At 37.9% G+C, this 19,580-nt stretch overlaps 1 protein-coding gene across 1 annotated transcript in view; it reads left to right on the top strand.

Annotated features, from left to right (window-relative positions):
• LOC134221769 (relaxin receptor 2-like) overlaps positions 1 to 19,580 on the top strand; it is a 195,396-nt gene that overhangs the window by 162,096 nt on the left and 13,720 nt on the right. The window contains exon 19 of the mRNA XM_062700956.1: positions 10,403 to 10,472. Within this exon, the coding sequence (XP_062556940.1) occupies positions 10,403 to 10,472 (70 nt within the window). The remainder of the gene's footprint in view (positions 1 to 10,402; positions 10,473 to 19,580) is intronic.

Here is a 19,580-nt window from a genome sequence, read left to right as displayed (position 1 = left end):
ATCAGGGAATTTTAGCTTCTCATCCGGGTATTTGGCGTCAGGGACGATGTGGCGTGTCGTCGTGCTCAAGGAATGGTTCAACTGGGAGCATCTTCCGGATGGCAAGAGCTATGGTGCTCTATGGAACAGAAAGCAGAGACTAAACACAAAAAAAACTTTGAAGAAAGAAAAAAAACTATTAGATTTTGATATCAGAAGCACAAAGAAAACTATAAATGGCCTGCATATAGACCACATCACGATCTCCCAAAACACCTCGAACTTCCCTGAAGGGTTGTTTACCTCGGGCCACTAGGGTATCCAATAATTGCTCTCTGGAGGCGTCATTTTCCGAGCAGGACCAAACTACGTGATCGATGTCATCATAACCGGCTCCGCACCTACATAAGTTGCTATCGACAAGGTTTATTCTGTACAGATGTGCGTTTAGTGAATAGTGATTAGACATAAGTCTCGACATCATGCGAATGAAGCCTCGACTTAAGTCCTCACCTCTGAACCACGCTCGCCCAGAAACTTTTGGAACTATAGAAAATAGCCACCGTCCAAGTTCGTTGTGTGTCCAATTATTTTGCCAACTTTGAAGAGTACTCTGACGGACTAATGGGAAAAACTCGTTGCTCGAGAATTGTCTATCATAAACCTCACCTTCCTGTGCGCCCACCTTTGCCAGCGAGTCTGCCTTCTCATTGCCGTAGATTGAGCAGTGAGAAGGGACCCAAACAAAGGTAATCTTGAATGATCTTTCGACCAAAACACGCATCTGCTCTCTTATGTTTGTAAGAAAGTAAGATGCGTGCTTAACGGGTTTCATCGACCGGAGTGCCTCGATAGAACTAAGACTATCCGAGAAGATGAAATAATGGTCTACGGGCTGATTGGAAATTATCCCCAAAGCGAAGTTAATTGCTGCCAGCTCAGCAACATAAACCGAACACGGTTCCTGAAGTTTTTGGAAGGTGGTTGAAGTCACATTGAAAACACCGAAGCCAGTGGATCCGTTGATGCGAGAACCATCAGTGAAATATCTGTTGTTGCAATTGACATGTTCATATTTTTCAGAAAAAATGGAGGGAATTGAAAGATTTCGAAGATGATCTGGTATTCCTTGAATAGCATGTTTCATGGACAGATCGTATACAATTGAGGAACTGTCGTTGGTGAAGTGAACTCGAGGTGGATTATAACACGGAAGACAAAGATCTGATGATATGTAGTTGAGATAAACTCTCAGGAATCTTGAACGACAAGTTAGTTCAAGCATATTATCGAAGTTATCTAGAACAAGTGTGTTACTTGTCCCACATTTGATGAGTATTCTAAGTGAGAGCTCCCAGTAACGGTGCTTTAAAGGAGTGACTCCAGCAAGCACCTCCAGGCTCATGTTATGCGTTGAATGCATGCAGCCAAGGGCAATACGCAAACAACGATACTGAATTCGTTCCAATTTGATCAGGTGGCAATCAGCTGCTGAGAGGAAGCAGAAGGAGCCATACTCTAAAACAGAGAGAATAGTCGTTCTATAGAGTTTGATGAGGTCTTCCGGGTGAGCACCCCACCATGTTCCGGAGATAGAACGTAGAAAATTGATCCATTTACGGCATTTTTGTATCAAATACTCAATGTGGAGTTTCCAGGTACATTTGGAATCAAACACGACCCCAAGGTATTTAGAAGATAAAGATTGGTTGATGTCATCTTTCAACAGCTTTAGTTTCAGTTGAGCAGGGTACCGCTTCTTAGTAAACACAACCAACTGAGTTTTTTGCGGTGAAAACTCGATCCCCAAATGTCTGGCCCAAACAGTCAGATTATCTAGGGTACTTTGCAATGGTCCTTGCAAGACAGCTGCACTTGGACCTCTTAGAGAGACCACGGCATCATCTGCAAGTTGTCTGAGCGTGCATTGTCCTTCCAAACAATTGTCAATATCTTTGACATAGAAATTATAAAGCAAGGGACTTAAACATGAACCTTGGGGAAGGCCCATGTAACTATTTCTGGAAGTTGTCAGAGTGCCGAGTGTGAAGTTCATTTGTTTTTCTGACAACAAATTGTACAAGAAATTATTTAAAAATACGGGTAGCCCATTACTGTGCAGATTGTCTGCCAGTACTTCAATGGAAACTGAATCAAAAGCGCCCTTAATATCCAAGAATACTGAAGCCAATTGCTCCTTGTGCGCAAAAGCCAGTTGTATATCTGAAGAAAGCAACGCTAGACAATCGTTTGTTCCTTTACCTTTACGAAATCCAAACTGAGTATTTGACAGTAATGCATTTTGCTCGACCCAATGGTCGATTCTTGAAAGGATCATTTTCTCTAATAATTTTCTCATGCATGATAGCATGGCAATCGGTCGGTATGAATTGTGATTAGACGCTGGTTTCCCAGGCTTTTGAATAGCTATTATTTTGACCTGTCGCCATTCAGGTGGCACAATGTTGTACTCCATGAAACAGTTGTACAGGTCAAGTAATCGTCCTTTTGCGATATCTGGGAGGTTTTTCAGAAGATTGAATTTGATGTTATCGCATCCCGGAGCAGAGTTATTCGATGAAAGAAGAGACATAGAAAGTTCCAGCATTGTGAATGGTCCACCCAAAGAACCGGGATCATTGACTGATTCTCGAAATAGCGGTTCTGCTGGTACGGAATCTGGACAGACATTTTTGCGAAGTTGAATATCCATCGATTGGAGTATTCTTCACTCTCGTTGGTGGAAGTGCGGTTCCGCATGTTGCGGGCCGTTTTCCAAAGTGTTGTCATTGAGGTTTCTCGCGATAGTCCCTCGACAAAACGTCGCCAGTAGCTACGTTTTTTAGCCTTGAGAAGATTTTTGAGCTTTCTTTCAAGCCTCAAATACTCTTCGAAAAGCTCAGACCTTCCGTATTTACGGAAAGCCTTGAAGGCATCAGATTTCTCAGAATACAACTTAGTACATTCATCATCCCAACCAGGAGTGGCTGGTCTTCTTATGACGGTTGTACTTGGAACGCGTCGTTTCTGAGCTTCTAGTGCGCTTTTTTTAATTAATTCGGTAAGGAATTGATATTCATCCAGCGGTGGAAGAACATCAGTTGATTCAATACCAATATTTACCGCCGATGCAAATTTTTGCCAGTCGATGTTCTTCGTGAGGTCGAAAGGAACATTAACTGGCTCAGATTGTTGATAGCTACTTTTAATTGTGGTAACTATCGGCATATGGTCACTACCGTGGGGATCTTGGATAACCTTCCACGTGCAATCTAACGATAGTGAATTTGAACATAAAGACAGATCAATACGGCTTTGTTGACCATTTGGTCCTATTCGAGTTACTTCACCAGTGTTCAAAATATTCAAATTGAAATCGTCACACAAATCATAGAAAATAGGCGCTCTATAATCGTCATACGTTTCGCCCCATCCAATACCATGTGCGTTCATATCACCCAATATCAATACTGGAGATGATAGGAGGGAGACTGCGCTCCAAAAATGTCGACGATTAATAGAGGCATTTGGAGGAATGTACACTGAAGCTATGCAAAGGTCTTTATTCTTCACATTTACTTGGCATGCGACGATTTCTAAGCCGGGAACAGTCGGAATGGGAATTCTGTAGAAGGAGTAGCATTTTTTGATCCCCGAAAGAACGCAACCATAATGATCATCCTGATCTTGGCGAATAATGTTAAAATCGTGGAAGTTGATTTCATCTTCAGAAGAAAGCCATGTTTCACAGAGTGCAAATATGTCGCAATCGGAATTGCGAATCAAAAACTTGAACACGTCTAATTTATTTTTAAGACTATGACAGTTCCACTGCAGGACAGTGATTGTATCTTGTGTAATAGCCGTATTATCCATCGAAAGATACAATTCCTGCAAGAAGGGGCCATGAAACAGTCAATTGCTTCAGATAACTTTCCACTGTTGGTATAAAGAGGTCAATGATTGGCCTCAATGAATTCGGAATATTGAATAAATTCAAAAAACGGTCCACAAGGTCCTTAAAGGAGATCAATCCTCGCTTGGACGGAGTACTTTTTTGGGAAGAACGAATTGTAGTTTTTCTTTCATTGATTCTCCTAGCCGGATGTTTCTTGGAAACATCGGTTTTGGGCAATGGCGGGAATGTCTTGCTGCAAGATGGATCCAAAGGAGCAGTGAAGACAGGTTGCTTCGATTTTCAATAATTCCCCATTGCCTTCAGATTTGGGCAAGCTTTTATGGATGACTTTTGATTTCTTACGGCGCAATCCCGGGAAGACGGTTGCTTTCTTTTCGGGCACGTGTACCTCCGTAGAATCATCCATATCAGCTGCGTCAGAGTCCAATTCGTCAATGCATATGGAATCATAATAATCACTTACTTGAACGGTAGCTGAAATAGCAGCCTTTGCAGTGGTATCGGCGGATGTGTCTTGCGCTTTAACCATTTCCGCATAAGTCTGCTTGGAGCGCTGTACCAACGAGCGCTTCACTTTTTGGGTGCGCTTTCTATACACCGGGCAATCTTGCAAACCATGGGCAGGAGCCATACCGCAATAAGCACATTTTGTGGCTTGTTGCTGGCAGGATTCCTCCCGATGTCTTTCGAAACATTTACCATTTTTTTGTTGTCACAAAACTCGGCAGTGTGACCAAGTTGTTTGCAATTGGTACAATTAAATACCCTTGGTACAAAAAGACGCACCGGAAACAACATATTCTCTAAATCGACATATTTTGGGAGAATCGAACCGGCAAACGTCACACGAAGCGAGCCTGACTTAGAATATACTTTTTTGCCATCTACCATGGTTGCTGAATGCAATTCCTTGCAATCCAGAATATCCACGGTAGACTCCATTGCGTTCTTTAAGCGGCCTTTTCCCGCAAGTACATCCTTGCAAGTCAGGCTCGCTGCGTTGATCACACCTTCGATTTCGACCTCCCGCGAGGGGACATAAACTAAATTTTCTACATTGTAGGCCTTGTCTTTAGCAATTTCGTTGGCCACCTGATGTGTAGGTGCGGTGATTCGTAGCTTGTTCCTGTTGATCTGATTAAAATCAAGCTTCGTAAAACGACGCGTCAAATCTCGCTTAATGCCGAGAAAGTCTAGACTTTTCACTTTCTGCCGAAAGTAAACAACCCAAGGCCCAGGCGAAGCCGCATGGTATAATCGTGTGCGGACATCTTTTGGAGGACTATCGCCCCCCATAGTCTCTGCCTCCATTCTCACCTCGCAAGGTGGAAGGACAATTAATTCTTATGCTAACTTAGAACTAATAGCAAATTAAAAAAAAATATAAAAAAAACTAATTTAATTTATTATAATTAATCCCACTCTGTATCAGAGAGATGGGAGAATAATAAAACAATGCCTTCAACTTATCTGCGCTGCTGCTGTAGGTAGCAGCCGAAACAATAGCCTGCTTCACTGGCGTCGCCAGAAGCAGCTACTTCGCTCGCCGACAGTGATCGCCTTGGATCCGTAGGTAGGCACCACACAATAGACTCGCACTACCGAAGAAAACCCGCGATGAGACACAGCACACACGTCTGGCTCGTTCGAACTATCGGCACGGAATGAGAAAGACCTTTTGACAACACCTCATCCTGCACGTCAATGACTGCGGCTTTGAAGAAAAGGAAGCTTAGCAAAAGTGTTATACTTAAGTATCATACTATGCTTGCAGAAACAGGAATCACTTCAGAGCTTGGGGGATCGTCTATAACCGTGTAAGCAACGAAAGGTTGTCCACAGCCCCTTCATCTGTTTTCTCTATTTCGAGCTTTTTTTTTAAATTCTCGAACGTTTTACCCCCTCATAAAGTTATCTTAGTGGTAATAACGAAATATTCAATCTATCGAAGGGAACCTCCAGGGATTCTGAAGGCAATCCACCAAGGATTCCAACAGAAATGGTCCATGGATTCCAAAGGGAATGTTCCAGGGATTCCAAATCCTCCCGGGATTCCGACGGGAATGTTCCAGAGAATCTTCTAGATATCTTCCATCCTCCAGGAATACCGACAGGAATATTCCAGGAATATTAACGGGAATGTTCCAGGGATTCCAACGGGAATGTTTCATGGATTCCAATGAAAATCTTCTAGAGATTCCGTCGGAAATTTTCCAGGAATTCCAAGGATTTCGTAGGCAATGTTCCAGGGATGTAGGAGCAAATAGTCGAAGGATTCTGAAGCAATCTGTCGAGGGATCCCGAAGCAAATCGTCGAGGGACTACGAATTAATCCTCCAGGGATTCCGTAAAGAATCTTCCGATGATGTTGCAAATCACTGAGGGACTCAAATTTTCGAGGGATTCCGAGGGAAAACGTCTAGATACTCTGAATTAAATATTCAAGAGATTCCGAAGCAAACCGTTGAAGTATTTCGAAACAAATCTTCCAACGACTCCAGATGAATTCCGAAGAAAATCAACGCTAGATTTTAAGAAAATCCTCCATGGATTATTAAGGGTATTTCCCACATTTTCCCAAAGGTATCCCTTAATGACACCGAAATGAATCAAGTTTGAATTCTTCTGGATTTTGGTTGAAATACCCAGGTAACCATTAGCACTTTATTTCGCCTTTTCGGCTATATAGGGCTATTATAGAGCCAGTAAGAAGTTTGTTAGCTCTGTGGTAGCCTTATAGTCGCACGTATGGCTTATTTTAATGCTTATGGTTATCTGGGTACTTCGATGATTCTGAAAGGAATTCTTCAGAGATTCCAATGAGGATTCTTCTCGGATTCTGATAGGAATTCCTCTCGGATTCTGATGAGAATCCTTTTCGAACGCTGATGGGAATTGTGGAGATTATCATGCTGCTAGGCAAACGGAAGTCTGCTGATAAACTGTCACTCCAGTCCGTGAAGGTTGACTGTCTTCTTCTTCTTCTTATTGGCATTACATCCCCACACTGGGACAGAGCCGCCTCGCAGCTTAGTGTTCATTAAGCACTTCCACAGTTATTAACTGCGAGGTTTCTTAGCCAGGTTACCATTTTTGCATTCGTATATCATGAGGCTAGCACGATGATACTTTTATGCCCAGGGAAGTCGAGACAATTTCCAATCCGAAAATTGCCTAGACCGGCACCGGGAATCGAACCCAGCCACCCTCAGCATGGTCTTGCTTTGTAGCCGCGCGTCTTACCGCACGGCTAAGGAGGGCTCCATTAAGGTTGACGGGGAAGGTTGACTGTACTGCCCATAAATTCATAACAGTCACATGTTTGCTTGAGGCAGTGTATGTCTTTGATTGTTGGCCAAGTACCACGATTGCTTTGATTGATATTTTGGGGCTCCCCCGTTATTCTTTATATCAAGCTTATGTTGATGCTTTCAAATCAATTTGAGTACACCCAACACACAAATCTGACAATTATTGTATAAAATCTTGGGATATACAATTCTGTAAGGTTTTTATACAGATATTGTATTAAAATAATACAAATATGTAAGATTTCAATACAACAATTGTATTAAAATCTTTCGAAATTGTATATGCCAAATTATTATACAGTTTCTGTAAGGTTCTTATGCAGAACTGTATTGAAATCTGTCATCTGTTGTGATTGAAAATTTTTCCACCGGTCTACTGAGTGTTATATGTCCTGTCCGTTGTCTAGGTGTGAAGTATTCAGTTTGTACGACCTCTGGTCGAAGACGGTGTTACTATCTTTTTTTTACTAAAAAGAGCCTCACACCTCGAGAATCTTGCGGGACTCATGCCATTTCGTCGCGAAAAATATAACCAATTTATGGTCTGGTTTATGGCTCGGACTCTCGGTGATCTCCGCCGGATTTTATTTTAAATATGGCCGAATTGCTGATTTTTCATAACGAAATCACATAAATCTCGTCCAAAAACACATGGGAGCAAAATTTACAGACATGCTCCTGATGTGTAAGTATTGAGGACCTTAAATCTAGCCTTTAATTCGACCAAATTTTCCTTCAGTTTGAAAGTGCTACTTCGGAAGATTAAAAAAATAATCTAAATGAACTGAAATAAGAATGTATGTCCCTGCGCTTCATTTTATTGAAGTTGAGGCGTGACCTGATATTCAGGAAATACTTACCTACCAAGTTCCTAATTCCGTTCAATCCACTGATGAAATTTGCCAGATTTTAATTCCTCCGGAATAAGTAGAAAAAAGTCATTGAAATGAAACTGTATGAAAAAAAGCAACTGTTGTCATTAACTGTTAAAAGCCTTAAGAAAAGTTGATCAATGAAAACACAAAATAGCATAGATAGCATTATTTTAAAACATCTCACACTTTTTTATGGGTTTCGTCCACTTTCTTTGTTGAGAGAAGAGCCAGCCGAGGGCTGCAAATATCTCTAATAAAGACACAAAAAACACTTTCCATGTAGGGCTATTTGATTTTAGATTCCTGCCCAAAATTATGATTTGGTTTGAATAATATTTTGGATCTCTTTGAAAAAAATAATGAAAAAACGGGACAAATTGAGGATTTTTTAGATTACGACGGGACAGCACAATAAGGTCTAAAAAACGGGACTGTTCCATTAAATACGGTTCGTATGGTCAGCCTAGGTGTATCAAACAGCGGAATTATAAAGAATCTTAGAAGCTGGGAATTATACAAAGTGATAACCAATTGGCTGGATGTCACAAAGTGTAACCAGGCTAACAGATTTATTATTCCAAATGTAAATGCTACTAAACAGCTCTTAGAGTTGAACAAGCGAACTCTCTCGCAACTTCGAACTTCTTCGCAGTTTCAGCAAAATAATAAAAAAGCCATATGTGACAAGTGCTTATAGTATACGCTCTGTCCTACATCAATAGGTACACTCCAGTTGTTAAGGATACATTTTTTTTTCTATTGCACCGATTTTCATCAAATTTTGTGTGTGGGGATGATTTAACAATGTTTAGCAAAGTTTGGTCAGCTTACTACATTTGTACATTTATTTAAAAATAAATATGTGAAAACAGGGGTGTCCCACTTGATAGGAACACTTGAACGAAAATTAGTTTTATCATGAATCATAGATTCATTAAAGTACATCGAGTTTTTATCAATACAAAATAGTCAATTATTCATCAGAGCCTTACTCAGTTCCATTTTTAACACAATTTTCATTTGTTTTACCATCGAATATTAAGGTGAAACTGTGCAGAATCCAAAAAAAAATATTGCCTCGCAGTTTCAGAGCAACAAAGAAGCAACGAATAACTGTCACCTTTTATTTTAAGGATGAGCTATTTCAATTAGCCATGAATGCAAGATGTTTTTTTAAATCGAAACTGGCGTTTGCAAGCAAGTGCTTGTAATATTAATCAAAAGGTGTCAAAATACTTCTTAGCGTATAAGTAAATTCCATTTAAACACGTTTTATGAATATGATAGCGATGATTATTTATTTTCCAACGATTTAGTTGCTTCAGATCACGTAAAAAGATTTAAGCAAGGAAAAACGCATCTTTTTAAGCGTACCTAGGATGATCTTCAAAGTGCGTGCACATATGTAGTTTCTCCTTTTTAGAATTTTTTTTCACACATTCCTGAACAAAATTCTGTTTTGTTTATTTTTCCAGAATACGTATTTTTGGATGAAGTTTCAGAATATATAAAAATCTCATTTTGTCAAAAATGTTACAAATGCAGTTTCTCAAACAAACGGTTCAACAATCGAATAATAAACAAGACGTGGGCTCGCTTGACTGTGGATATACAACAGTAAAGCACATGCGAAGATTGGACAAGCTAACCGCGGTGGAGGTTGGTACTCGGATTCTGATGGATTTTCCTCAAACGTGACCTTTAAGTGGTCTTGTTGTTAGGGGGTTATCACGCCTATCTAGAGAGTACGAGGTTGAGGGTTCGAGTCCCTCCAAGACACGTGGATTTTTTTTCGTAAATCAATTTCAATTTGTCCATTTCGAAACATGTGCTGTGCATATGCACAGCCAAGATATTTAACAAAAAAATGATTTTCGTACAGCCGAGTTGCCGAATAATATGCAATTAAAGATTTGCAGTTCAAAATTCTGAAGGATTTCTCTATTAAAATTTGAAGTATTTCCTATGGTAGTTCCTTGTAATTTCTTTTACATAAAGACACGGCAGGTATTTCCGTCCATCGTCGTAGGGGCTAAAACCAACGAAAGCAACGTACATTTGCTAGAACTCCACTATAGCAGAACGTTTCTCCTGAGCTTACGATTTAGTACGTATGAGTTTTACAAAAAAAAGAGTCTCTTTTATTAGTTTTCGAGACTATGACGAACAGACGAAAATACCTGCCGTGTCCCTACATCCACAACAAATATATTAAGTAATCGGTATTTCCATAACAATGGATAAAATGCTAAATATAAAAAATGCATCATTCAACGACTCTTTTTATAGCCCACCATTCAAGTTTAAATTCTTTCCAGGAACAGTCTAGCTCAGATGACGTACAACACTACTGCGAATGGAAGCACCAGACGAATATCCCAACGAAAGGTAAATATTTGAAACTTAACGTACAAACCGGAACGCTAGGTATTGGTTTTCATAGACAATGGTTATGGTCGAGGATCAGAATCTCGATTTTGTTCAAATTTTTCCACCCAGCTCAAGAATGAAATTATTTGTTTGCGTTTTGATTATTGTACACTGGTACCGCAGAGAGACAATGATCCATTTCTACTGGGGTTGTTGCTGTTTACTGTGTTTGATATGTCTGCTTGCCCCTTGAGGATAATTTCAAGCTAATATATTCACCGCGAAGTATCAGCTCTCCAAATATACCTACCTGGATACCTGGTTAACCCGTAAATGCCCAGGACGAACTTTTAATTAAAAAAAACATATATCTCATAGGATTTTAGAGGTTTTTGCTTGGAATTTTCACTAAAATCAAGGGAACTGATTATACTTTGTGCAAATATGTACAAATAATGTAAAAAGAGCTATCATTCAGAGGTTTTTAATTCATCTGGAAGATTGTGAAATTGAATAAATTAAAATTTTATGTGCATGAAACATGACTTTTTTTTAAATCTTTATTCATGTGCTTTTTTTTTAATTTACAGACAAGTTAACACATTAATAACACCGCATTAAACCTATGGTAATCCAAAATGTCCATATAAATCTCTAGAGCTCTTGCAAATGCTTCACTATTCAAATAAGCCCAACGCAGATGTTCTACGTTCTTCAAATTGTCCGGGAGTTGAGTTCAATTTTTCTACCCGGTCAACTACGCCCTATGTCAAACCGATAGCGTGTCCATATAAGTCCCTAGGGCCCTTGAAAATGCTTCACCATTTGTATAAGTCCAACGCAGATATTCTAGGTTCTTTAAATTGTCTGGGAGTTCAGTTTGGTTGGTCTACCAGGTCAATTGCGTCTGATATCACACCAATAGAAACCCAGTATGTTCATATGAGTCCCTAGAGCCTTTGCGAATTTATCATTACTTATTATTATTTGTTTTCTTCATCTGACTTGACGTCTAAATGAAGTTTGATGGGGTGAAAAGCCGGCTTGAGGTGGCCAACTGCCGTTTTCCTCAAATAGACATAAAAACCCCCTTTCTTTTCCAGATTAACATACACGTATAATGTACATTAGTCGTATATACATGAATAAAATTCTTAAATAGGTCTAAAGTATACAAATTACACAATGATAACAAATTATAAACATAACAATATAAACTTAAAAAAAATAGAAATAATATGACAATTATTGCGAATGCTTTACCATTCAAATAAGTCCAACGCAGATGTAGTAGGCTCTTCAAATTGTACGGGAGTTGAGTAAAATTGTTCTACTCGATCAACTACGCCTGGAGTCAAATCGAAAGGAACTCAGCGTGTCTATATACAGCGATTCCACGGGAAAAGAATAGAGTTGAAAAAAAAGTTGTACAATTTTGCTCAAAATCGCTTGGTATGTTCTTCATCGAAAATAATTAGACCCGTATTTTTTTATTTTTTTATTAGGGTGACCATGTTCGATATTTTCCGATTTATAAAAAATCATAACTTTTGAACCACTGGATCGATTTGCAATATTTTTTTATGGATAGAAAGCTTATTACTTCTAGTTCTTACTAAATTTTTTGGTTTGGTGTATTGGTGTACTCAAATTTGCTAAAATGGTCAAAATATTCGTTTTTTAAGATTTTTTAAATGTTGGACCACAACGACTATATATTTTTTTATGAAAATTTAAATATTTTTACATAACATATCGAAAAATTAGAAATGTTCATCGAGCCGTTTTTGAGTTACATTTTTTTTTTAAATTTCAAGTTTTCTGCCCATATAAGAAAATCCAACACACATGGAATGAACGTTCAGCGATTCCACGGAAAAAGAATAGAGTTGAAAAAAAAGTTGTCCAATTTTGCACAAAATCGCTTGGTATGTTCTTCATCGAAAATAATTAGACCCGTACCTTTTATTTTTTTTATTAGGGTTACCATGTTCGATATAGGGTTACCAGAAAAATCGCTATTTTTCGAATTTTTTTATTTTAAAAACTTTTGAACCACTGTATCGATTTGCAATGTTTTTTTATGGATAGAAAGCTTATTACTTCTAGTTTTTACTGAGTCTGAGAATCTGAGAGAATCTTAGCTCTGCTATATGGTAGCTCAAATCTCAAAGCTTTAGACTACAAGCAATGGTTTTCTCTGATTACCTTCAATTAAAACTCAGCATTTAATTTGATTATTTTTATTTTTCATAATTCATCAAAAAAAAATATTACATAGCAAAATTCTTACAATTTAACACACTTTTCTTCATTTGAAAACGAAAACCGTTTCACGATAATGTAATTTTCATTTTGTGGCTTAAAGTAATGAAACGATTGTGTCCCAGAGATTTGTTTTACACGAGTATAACGGTTCTTTATCTTCTTTTCCATTGCATTGTAATCTTTTTCCGAGAAAAACTCGTAATATATTTTTGAATCTGCTTTAGAAACAGCCCAAGAGTAAAGTTCGTATGCAGTTGTAATATGATGGCCTTGTAAACTTGCTTTTGAAGCGTTTCGCTTTAGAACACCTCCTAAAGCGTCACAAGGCCCTTTTCCATGGCAAGTGGCAAAAAAGTTCCACTCTGCTTTAAGACCGAAGTCTTTGTACATGTGGCACAAATTGAAAGCAGTCATCTTATTTTTGTATTGACTGCCTGATCCATCAGAAAAAAAATGGATATTTTTCAGGTAAGGTAGCTTTTTTTAATGAAATTCACACAATTTGTTATAAACAGCCGAACGGCAACATGGTTATGTTTAGTAAATTCTGCGATTGCTATGAAGCTTGTAAACTTTAAATTTTGTGCTTCATCCTTATAATATATGGCAAAAGGATGGATTGGGCATTGAGCGTTTGCCCAATGAAAACCTTGTATAGCGTCCTGAATAACAAAAGAGTAATTTTCAGAGAAGTCAGCAATTATAATGCAATCAGTTGCTTCCAAATTAATCTTAAGTTGTTTTAAGTAGTTTCCTTGTTGCTCTGCAATAAAATTATGCGGAGATAATTCGCTTAATTTTTCTAAAAATGTTTCCACGTACTCTTCTGCATCCATTCGCATTGAATTTAAATTCTAAGGAATCGACATTTTCAAGAAAATTCATCAGGTCATTCTCCAGTGTCTGCGTACCCGGGCAATGATCACAGGTTTTCAACCAACATTTCTCTATAGGATTTTCACAAAGTATTTTAAAAAACAAGTCATGATACGTTTTTAAATGGTTATGAATAAGTTTCTTGTCCTTAAGGGTTTTAAACATTAATTTAACATTCTGATGATAAATGCATACGCAGACAGTATGCGTTCCACTTGAACCAGCTAGAATACAATTTTTGGGCGGCTGCTGGAAAACATTGAAAATCCAATTTTAAAAGTAAAATATTGCTCTTTGAAAATTGAATAAATTTCACGAAGGTTACATAAAAGTAACCTGCGCTGTACATGCACTTTTTCTCCTGCCATATTTTCAATAACGAAATCCCTTTTCCCAGGACATGCTCTGCTTATCTCGTCACTATTATAAAAGTCCCTAACTACAGTTAGAGTATCATCGCTCAAAGACAACATATTTACTCTGGTCTCCGGTGTGCTCATAAAACCTTTTTCAATCTGTAATTTCTTTGCATCGTTGAGCAGTTCGTTGCGAAACACCGAATTCTTGCATCATTTTGTATGCAGTCCAGGATTTGGGAAGGGAAGTTAGAATCCTATATCGATCGTTTCTGTCAGATATTTCATCAAATTTTGCCTTCATTTGTTGAAGAATTTCCTGACCGTCTCCGGGTTTCTGGGCACCAGCGCTACCAATTGATTCAGCACTCGTTGATTCCAAAGAAAACAAAGATTCTGAAAACAAGATGGAAAAATAACTATTAGTTAGGAGCATGTTTCTTCATATAATGTAATACATATTGTATTCGATTATTCTATTCTGTTGCATGATAGGCAACTGCTCTACAAATTGAGCTACTAGGTCGGATTAGGTAAGATTATACGGAACTGATGTTTTTTCAATTTTCTGAATAATCGAGTACAACTAGTATAATGTAGCAAATCATGATGTCTGAATGAACAAAAAGAAGAGATTATTCTACTTGCCAACACTAGGAACAGCGTCAATTTCCGATGATCCAGCGGCATTGGGATCGATTATTTCGAAACCACCATTATTGATGTTTGCTGGTGCGGCGAAATTGTTCACTCTAGATGGTCCCGCCACGGCGAAATTATTGGTGTCTGATGGTCCGGCAACGGTTTCGATGGTTCAGAAACGGTGAGTTCTTGATTTTCACATTCTATATTAACTGCACTTGGAGCTGCTGGCTCGTTTCCTTTCTTGATAATGCGATAAAGTCGGCAATAGCAGGTATTACAAATGTGGGAACAGCTTTCATCCAATTTTATTCTCCTTTCCGCTGCATAATCATACAGTTTAGGAGTAAGTTTCCTGTAACAATTACTCCAAACATGGCAATTTGAGCATTCGTGCTTCATTGTATTAAACGTTTCTTCAGTAAGGCAACTGGACAATTTCACTGATTTTCTTGACTGACATATACTTTATCTTATAGACCACTTTAAATAGTCCCTTTGGGTATCATTTAGGTAGAGTGAACAAGGAAAAGGAGACAGATGAATCATAATCAAGAAAGAAAATACAATGAATTACCTGCATCAACAATATTGAAAACATATAAACAAAGCAGGTAACCTATTGTATGGATCGCTGAAAACCAACCTTTTTGAAAAACGACATATTGCTTTGCCGATTTTGGAGAATGAAGTCATCAATAACAACACCAGACTATTCCGATTGAATTATTTTCAACTATTGCGATTCGTAAATTCTTCTAATAAACGAGACCAAACAAACACTCTTGAATAACATTTTCATACATTTGATTTAATTTGAGCTATGTGAAATAGTGGAGAATAACGTTCATTCCATGTGTGTATGGGCAGAAAACATGAAATTTTCAAAAAAATGTAACTTAAAAACGGCTTGATGAACATTTCTAATTAAAAATATTTAAATTTTCATAAAAAAAAATATAAAAATATATAGTCGTTGTGGTCCAACATTTAAAAAATCTCAAAAAATGAATATTTTGACCATTTTAGCAAATTTGAGTACACCAATATACCAAACCAAAAATTTTAGTAAGAACTAGAAGTAATAAGCTTTCTATCCATAAAAAATATTGCAAATCGATCCAGTGGTTCAAAAGTTATGATTTTTTAAAAATAAAAAAATTCGAAAAATAGCGATTTTTCTGGTAACCCTATATCGAACATGGTCACCCTAATAAAAAAATAAAAAAATACGGGTCTAATTATTTTTGATGAAGAACATACCAAGCGATTTTGAGCAAAATTGGACAACTTTTTTTCAACTCTATTCTTTTCCCGTGGAATCGCTGTATATGTCCCTAGAGCCCTTGCGAATGCTTAATCATTCAAATAAATCCAATACAGATGTTCTTTTCTTTTTATTATTATTATTCTTATTCTTCTTCTTCGTCTTCAATGGCTCAACAGAACTTGGCCTGCTTTTCATTTTAGTGTTCTATTAGCATTTCTTCAGTAATTAATTGAAAGCTTTTCTATACCCGCCATTGCATGTATGAATCTTGTGTGGCAAGTACAATAAATACACTATGCCCAGGGAGTCGAGAATGTTTCCAACCCGGAAACATTCTAGACCAGACCGAGAATCGATCTCGCCATCTCCGGATTGGCAATCCTACGAATTGGCTCGCAAGCAGTATTGTCCTACACTCTTGTACAGAGTGTATAACAACACTGCTTGTAAGGCCGATGCAGATGCAGATGTTCTAGGTTCTACTAATTTTCCGGGAATTAAGTCAATCAACCATGTAGTGGATAAGATTGGAGTGAGGAGTTATTGCAAAATTAAATACCACTGAGATTATTACCTTGTAACGATACATACCTTGTAATAGTACATACTCATTTATTGATTCATTTTGATCAGCGTGTATAGGGCTATCTTATGCTAGATGGTAACGCAAAGGTGTTTTCGGTTTTTCGTTCGTGTTGGAACGGATTGATAACAGAGTTCAGTTTGCTGAGTATTGTTGCGACGAACGGTCGAGCTTAGAAACCTCGTCCGGGTCACGACAGTCACCAAATAAATTATGAAAAAAACATATCTTGTACACATCAACTTGTTACAACGATTTCACAAAAGAAAACGTTTCATAAACATTCAACACATCTGTTTGTTTACTTTTTCATGCTGGCGCGTTTTGGCCTCGGGGTGGCGCGTTTCAACCCGTATGGTTTGAATTTGCACAAAAATGCAATAACTCCTCACTCCAATCTTCCGATGACACCGATTTCAACAAATGGCAGGGAGCTCAACCAATTAAAAAAACAATGAATTTAATTCTACCGGCTGCGTCATTGTCGTGACCCGGACGAGGTTTCTAAGCTCGACCGTTCGTCGCAACAATACTCAGCAAACTGAACTCTGTTATCAATCCGTTCCAACACGAACGAAAAACCGAAAACACCTTTGCGTTACCATCTAGCATAAGATAGCCCTATACACGCTGATCAAAATGAATCAATAAATGAGTATGTACTATTACAAGGTATGTATCGTTACAAGGTAATAATCTCAGTGGTATTTAATTTTGCAATAACTCCTCACTCCAATCTTATCCACTACAAACCACTACTGGTGTCACACCGATAGCAGGGCTGGTAGCGACCGATGCCCCTCAAAATAGTGACTTTAGTGCCCAAAACTGACGAAAAAGTGACCAAACAGTGATTTTCAGTTTTAGTTGCAAGTTCAATGAGACGAAATCAATCATTTTTGGGTCGAAGGAGAATTTTTTTTTCGTTATTTGTGGCGAAAAACATCTTTCACTCACCACACTCGTTTCTCATAGAATGAACTCTGTAGAGAAACAAAAATCGTACACGCTAACTCTTATCTACTCAGTGACAATGTAAAATTGTATTGCCCTTTCTTTTAATCACACGCAAATTTTACTAAACATCAGTCAAAAGCAGGACTACTCAAAACTATGAGTAGTCTTGCTAGCAAATCAAATTTTTACGCCACTGAAAATGAGCGAAACATGGTTACCACTTATAAAATCTGTTTTTCTTTTCCAAAAAATGATTTTTGGGCAAAAATCTGCGTGAATGAGCATACTCTTCTCGTGAGAATGAGTGAAAAGTACGGACACTGGATTAGCCGAACACCTACTTAAGAAAGATGCAGAGAACTATAAGATTTGTCATAGGTGCAACGGAAGTTATTGGAATTTTCAGTGCAAAAGGAACAACAGTACGAATCGTTTTGGTAGAAAACGAAACAAAAAATATAAACATACAACGAGCCTGAGATTGAACGCTCGATCTACCGCTTATAATGCAGTATAATGCAGCACAATGCTTTCTGAATTTTTAAATATTTTTCCTTCAAAATACGCAGATTTTCCAACTTGCTGGGTGTATTCATGAACGATTTTTGAAATGGAATTCGATAGCGCATGCAATCTTCAAAATTGGGGAGATCTTATTCTCTCTCTTTGATATCTACTCAATAAATATTTTTTTAGAGCAAACCCTGCATTACATCTGTCAAATCTTCAAAAAATAGCCGCTTGAGAACAAGTTATATTTTCTTGAATTATTTTACCAAACCTATCAAGTCCTCATATTGTGGCAAAAATTTAAAATTCAATTATCCTGTAATGTAATGTTGGCATTTTTTTATTAAGCATATTTACGGCTTTGTGCTGTGAAAAAACGATAGCATTATTACGGGACGAAAGGTCGAAATGACAAAATGTCGAACGGGGCAAAAAGTCGAAAGAAACAAAAGATTAATAAAATCAAAAGGTCGAAATAGACATGAAACTGAAACGGAGAAAATAAATAAATCTCGCATCTCGAATGAATTTTATTCAATGAAAATAGTGAAAAATAAAATAGCATTTCTTTCCAACAGTATAGGTCAGCTCAGGTCAGGTCAGGTCATGCAAAAGATGTTTTATTCATTCCCTAAATCAGCAATCTTCGTTATCTCTAATAGAACTACCTAGCTACCTAGAATATCGTTTCATAGTAATTACTTCTTCAACTTTGATTGATGAGATGAGTGTGTTATTTCTGCTTGAAGTTAAATGCATTTCACAAATTCCTTTGGAATACACCCAACTTGTTATAAACTTGTTCTTGATCGACGGGGAGGCCGTGGCCCCGGGCCCCACAAATCTTATGTACCAAAACCAACATTTTTTTGTACATTTAGGGGCCCCACAAGCTGTCGGCCTTCCAGGTAAATCCGGCCCTGGATTCAGCCATCTTGGATTTTTATATGGGATAGCCACCGAGTTTGTTTATGTTTTAGCATTAGCATTAGCATTGAACAATTGGCGCAAATTCGTAGGTGGTACAAGCCAATACCTACTTAAGAAAGATGCAGAGAACTCTACGACCTCTCATAGGTGCCACGGGAGGTTTTGGGATTGTGTGGAAGGTTATAACAGTAGAAATCGCTTTGGTAGAACGTGAAACATAGAAAGAACTAAGATAGAAATACAAAGGAAGCTTATAAGGCAGAAGCGGTAGCCATCACACCACCGAGCTCGTCGCCACCGAGTTTGTTTATATTTTGAACTAAAAATGAATTTATCACCCCCGCGCTGGTCTTTCCCATCTACTGTCGAAATGAGTGAACCCTGATAAAAGAACCCTGGTCAGAGCCAGATGTTCTAGGCAATCCTTATTTGTTATCTAAATAAGATCCTTTGATCTTCCATGTCAACAACGCCTAATACCGATCCAAGACATGTTGGATTACTTTGGATTGCTCCAGGCAAAATGTAGATTACCTTGAACATTTGCAATTAAATATTTTGGATTGCAAATAACAGATAAGGGTTCGAATCTGGTATACCAATAAGCTTTCACTCGAGAATACTTTGAATGTCATATGACAGCTACAAATAACTTATTAAAAATTATAAGCAATCGCATGCAAGATTGCTATAGATTTGTACAATTTGTTCAAGAAACTGCATATATTTATTTT

This window comes from Armigeres subalbatus, chromosome 3, assembly GCF_024139115.2.
Source record: "Armigeres subalbatus isolate Guangzhou_Male chromosome 3, GZ_Asu_2, whole genome shotgun sequence".
NCBI classification, from domain to species: Eukaryota; Metazoa; Arthropoda; class Insecta; order Diptera; family Culicidae; genus Armigeres; species Armigeres subalbatus.
Note: the sequence above shows the minus strand (reverse complement) of the source record. Positions and strands in the feature narration are given on the sequence as shown.